This window comes from Arachis hypogaea, chromosome 17 (assembly GCF_003086295.3).
Source record: "Arachis hypogaea cultivar Tifrunner chromosome 17, arahy.Tifrunner.gnm2.J5K5, whole genome shotgun sequence".
NCBI classification, from domain to species: domain Eukaryota; kingdom Viridiplantae; phylum Streptophyta; class Magnoliopsida; order Fabales; family Fabaceae; genus Arachis; species Arachis hypogaea.
This window is the reverse complement of record NC_092052.1, coordinates 25,580,760-25,586,026: the sequence shown is the minus strand read 5'-3', so window position 1 is coordinate 25,586,026 and position 5,267 is coordinate 25,580,760. Positions and strand designations below refer to the sequence as shown.

The following is a 5,267-nucleotide window of genomic DNA, read 5'->3' as shown; positions in this document are numbered from 1 at the left end:
GCGGCTTGACCGTGCACTTGCAAACGGTGAGTGGATGGATTGTTTTCCATTAGCCTCGCTGTCTCGACTCGCAAAAAACGGTTCAGATCATGCGCCTATCCTCCTTGATACAAATCCGGTCATGGAAATATCTAAATGGAGCTTTAAATTTTAGGAGAGATGGTGTGGTTTAGAAGAAATTCTGGTAATTATCACTGAAGCTTGGAAGGAATGGGTGGATGGCTCAACAATATTTTTTTGGTTAAAAATTTGAGGCATTGTAGGCACCGTATTGCTCAATAATGGCAGCAACAGAACAAATCTATTTTAAAGAAGAACATTGGTGAACTCACATCTCAGGTTGAAATTCTCAGAGAGGAGGGTATTACAGGGGGAGAACAGGTTGAAGCCTTGGAAAATAAACTAGAGGATGCTTACTTTAGGAAGGAAAGCTATTTGAGGGAGAAATCTCGTGTAAAGTGGCTAAAAGAAGGGGTCAGAAATACAAGTTTCTTTCACCAATCATTCTAATCCAGAATCTGGAGAAATAAAATTTGGAAACTGGAAAAGAATGATGGTACGTATGCTACCACTCGTGAGGAAATTGCACAAGTAGCTGAAACATACTTCAAGGATATCTTCACATCGATTAACCAAGCTAATTTGGCACAAGCATTCAAAGATTTTGAAACCAAAGTTTCAGCAATCATGAACAGAAAATTAACTAGACTGGTCAGTTTTGATGAGGTAAAACGTGCGGTCTTTAGTGTTCACCCCCCAGAGCGCCCCTGGTGATGATGGATTTAGGGCTAAATTCTTTCAATTCTATTGGAGTTTAGTAGCGGAGGATGTTTTTAAGACTGTTTGTAGTTTCTTTGTCAATGGTAGACTACTAAAGAGCTTCAACCATACACAAATCTGTCCCATTCCTAAGATTCCTGATGCAAAGGATGTGACACAGGTTAGACCCATCAACCTCTCCTCAGTTGTGTATAAAATTATTTCTAAAGTACTAGTCCATAGGCTACAGAAATTTATGACTTCGCTGATCATCCCTAATCAAAGTGCCTTCATTAAGGGTAGATTAATTTCAGACAATGTCCTAGTCGCTCATGAATGTATGCACTATCTAAAGAGAAAGAAGAGGGGCCTATCGAGTGAAATGGCTGTTAAATTGGATATGAGCAAAGCCTATGATCGTGTTGTGTGGCATTTTTTTTGTTCATTTTGGAGAAGCTAGGATTTGAATCTAGGTGGATGGTGCATGAAATTAGAACTCGCACAACTTTACCAGCAAGTGCATCGGGTCATCCAAGTAATACCTCAGGTGAGTGAGGGTCGATCTCACGAGGATTGTTGGACTGAGCAAGTAATAGTTATCCTGTTGGACTTAGTCAGGTAAACAGTAAAAGATGGTTGTGTTGAAAGAACATAAAACAAGATAATGAAGAAAGTAATTAAAGGTTTAGTGTAAAATCGATGTAGGAAAACAGTTAAGGTCTCAGAGATGTTTATCTTTCCTGATTAAAACGTCTTACCAACTATTTTAACAATGAGTGATTCATTCTATGGCAAACAATAAGTGATTAAAACCTAATCTCTTAGCGATTTAATCTCCTCTAATCCTCACACAAAGCTACTCTCGTGGTCATTCAATTTAGATTAGAGGGTGAAGTTCAGAAAACTAGTTTAACGCCACAAAAATCTCAATTACCCAAAGCTAATAGGATTTTATGTCACATATCCCAATTAGTAGTTCATGTAATTAGCAGTTTAGGAGGAGTGTTTTCAAGATGTAGCTCAAGCGAGATAGCTCTCTCGAGAATCACAAGAGCTCATGTAGAATAAGGGTCATACTCTCGTTTCACCCAAATTCATAAGATTAAGAACGAAAACAACACCTTAGAATTGAATCAAATATTAATTAAAATAGAAGAATAATAATCCTAATCTATAGAGATAAATAGAGCTCCTAACCTTAACTAGGAGGTTTAGTTACTCATGACCTACAGAGAAAATAGGGTTCTGAAAAGATGCAGAAGGAAGAAGGTTCTAAACCTATTTGATCTTTTCCTTTAACTACTAACCTAATAATAAATGTTAACCTAAAAGATATTATTTTAAAATAAAGATTACAAAGATAAAATAAGATAGAACTAATAAATGCTAAATCCACATGGAGGCCCAATAGAATGTAAAACGGATTGCTTGCTGGCGTTCAACGCCAGGATTGGGTGTTGAACGCCAGAGAGGGAAGCGCGCCTCTGACTCTATGCCCCCCTGCTGGCGTTGAACGCCAGGTGGCCGTTTAGCACTCAGGGGGAGCTGCCAGCATTTTCCTTTCTTTCTCCAGGCTTCTCCAAACTGTTCTAAATTTCACCTAAAACCATAAAAACACAAGAAAAACTCAACGTAGCATCCAAAGGTGATTTTTGCACTCAAATAAAGTAAAAGTAATTAAAATCTAACTAAAAACAATATAAAAGTAACTAGAAAAAAGGTATAAGATGCTCACTAAAGAATCTGCTAGGCTTCCTCCTCTAAAACACAACGCATGGTCATCCCATCTGAGCATCTCTTAAAGAAATAGGGTTCATCCCACAAGTAGTACTAAGCATCATACAAAAGTTTTTCGACTTGTTGTTTTGTGTGCTCTTTGGGAATGAACCGCATGGCCTTATAGTTTGCAATGTCTGCAAACCACGATGCCTTGTGAATCACAAGGAGGTACTCATCTGGGAATGTCTCATTCACAGCAGTAGTAGGTGGTGGCGTTCCTTCCTCAGGCTCAATCCTGGACAAATGATCAGCTACCTGATTTTCTGACCCCCTTTCTGTCCCTGATTTCAATGTCGAATTCCTGAAAGAGAAGCACCCATCTGATTAATCTTAGTTTAGAATCCTACTTGGTCAGAAGGTATTTAAGAGCAGCATGGTCATTACAAATAATAACATTTGAATCAATTAAATAGGATCTAAACTTATCAATTGCATAGATGACCGCTAGTAATTCCTTCTCTGTTGTGGTGTAGTTCTTTTGAGCATCATTCAGAACACTGCTGGCATAATAAATGACATGCATAAGCTTGTCTTGCCTCTGCCCCCCAAAACTGCTCCTATGGCATAATCATTGGCGTCACACATTAATTCAAATGGCAGATTTCAATTTGGTGCGGTAATAATGGGTGTAGAGACAAGCTTTGCTTTTGAAGTTTCAAAGGCATTCAAGCATTCTTTATAAAAAAACAAAAGGTGTGTCAGTAGCTAGAAGATTGCACAGGGATTTTGTAATTTTTGAAAAGTCTTTTATAAACCTCCTGTAGAATCCTGCATGCCCTAAGAAACTTCTGATTGCCTTAACGTTAGTAGGTGCTGGTAATTTTTCAATTACTTCCACCTTAGCTTGATCAACCTCTATTCCTTTTATTGAAATTCGATGACCAAGAACAATCCCCTCACTTACCATAAAATGACATTTCTCTCAATTTAAAACCAGATTTATTTCTTGGCATCGTGTCAGAACTAAGGCTAGATGATTAAGGCAAGAGTCAAAGGAGTCACCAAAAACAGAGAAGTCATCCATGAATACCTCCATGAACTTTTCAACCACATCTGAAAAACTGGAAAGCATACACCTTTGAAAAGTTGCAGGGGCATTACAGAGGCCAAATGGCATCCTTCTATAGGCGAATACTCCATAAGGGCATGTAAATGCCGTCTTTTCTTTGTCCTGAGGATCTACTACAATTTGATTGTAGCCTGAGTATCCATCCAGAAAGCAATAGAACGCATGGCCGGCTAGTCTCTCGAGCAACTGATCTATGAAGGGCAGGAGGAAGTAATCCTTCCTTGTGGCGTTATTGAGCCTCCTGTAGTTAATACACATGCGCCATCCTGTGACAGTTCTTGTTGGGATCAACTCATTCTTTTCATTGTGGATTACTATCATCCCTCCCTTCTTGGGCACCACTTGCACTAGGCTCACCCATGGACTGTCTGAGATATGATATATGATTCCAGCCTCCCAAAGCTTTGTGACTTCTTTCTGGACCACCTTTTTTATAACAGGATTCAATCATCTCTATGGTTACACAACTAGCTTAGCATTATCTTCAAGTAAGATCTTGTGCATACATTTGGTCGGACTGATCCCCTTTAATTCACTTATGGAACACTCGAGAGCAGTTTTATGGCTCTTGAGTACTTGAATCAGTGCCTTTTCTTCATGCTACTTTAGGGAGGAGCTGATGATTACTGGATAAGTGTTTTTGTCCCCTAGGAACACGTACTTTAAGGATCGGGGTAAAGGCTTTAGCTCGAGTTTAGGAGGCCCTTCCTCTACACTAGGCGTGTTTAGTGCCTCCTTCTGAGGTGCTGGCTCATCCAGTTCAGGCAGAGTGTCTTGAAGAAGAGTGTCCAGTTCCTCTTCAAGTTTTTCAGCTTCAAACACTTCTTTGACCAAGGGCTCTATGGCGTCTATCCTCATGCATTCCTCAGAGGGATTTGGGTATTGCATAGCCTCGACTGCATTCAGTACAACCTCATCTTCATTGACTCTAAGTGTCACTTCTCCCTTTTGGACGTCTATGATAGTTCTTCCTGTGGCTAAAAAAGGCCTTCCTAAAATGATGGATGCATTCTTTTCCTCTTCCATATCCAGTATCATAAAGTCTCCAGGAAAGGTAAATGGTCCCACTTGCACAAGCAGGTCTTCCACTACTCCCAATGGGAATTTAACTGAGGGGTCAGCAAGTTGAAGACAGATGCGGATATGCTCTATTTCTTCAATTTGGAGTTTCCTCATCAGTGACAGTGGCATTAGGTTGATGCTAGCTCCAAGATCACATAAAGCCTTCTTTATACAGGTATTTCTAATGGTGCAGGAGATTATAAAGCTCCCAGGATCTTGCAGTTTCTCCGGTAGATTTCTCTGAATGACTGCACTGCATTCCTTGGTAATTATAACTATTTCTGCCTCTCTCCAGTCCCTTTTGTTACTCAATATGTCCTTAATGAACTTAGCATAGGTAGGCATTTGTTCCAGAGCCTCTGCAAAGGGGATTTTTATCTCAAGCTTCTAGAAAACTTCCAAGAACTTGGCAAATTGCTTGTCATTTTCTGCCTTCTGAAGTTTTTGAGGATATGGTAGCTTGGCCTTATACTCTGGGGCTTTTGGCAGTGCAGGATGCGTATCCAGGGTGACTGGAAAGGGGTTATCATGGTATCTGAGGGAAACATCCTTTGGATTGGCATTTATTGCTCCTCCCATCTCTAGGCGTTGAATGCCC

General features: G+C 39.9%; 1 protein-coding gene across 1 annotated transcript; it reads right to left on the bottom strand.

Moving 5' to 3' along the window:
- Positions 1–2,589: 2,589 nt before the first annotated feature.
- Positions 2,590–5,014, bottom strand: LOC112763048 (uncharacterized). Its single transcript, XM_025808820.1, has 2 exons — positions 4,269–5,014; positions 2,590–2,839 (listed from the first exon to the last, which is right to left on the bottom strand). Exons 1-2 carry the CDS (start codon positions 5,012–5,014, stop codon positions 2,590–2,592), a joined length of 996 nt encoding a protein of 331 aa, XP_025664605.1.
- Between the last annotated feature and the right edge of the window lie 253 nt (positions 5,015–5,267).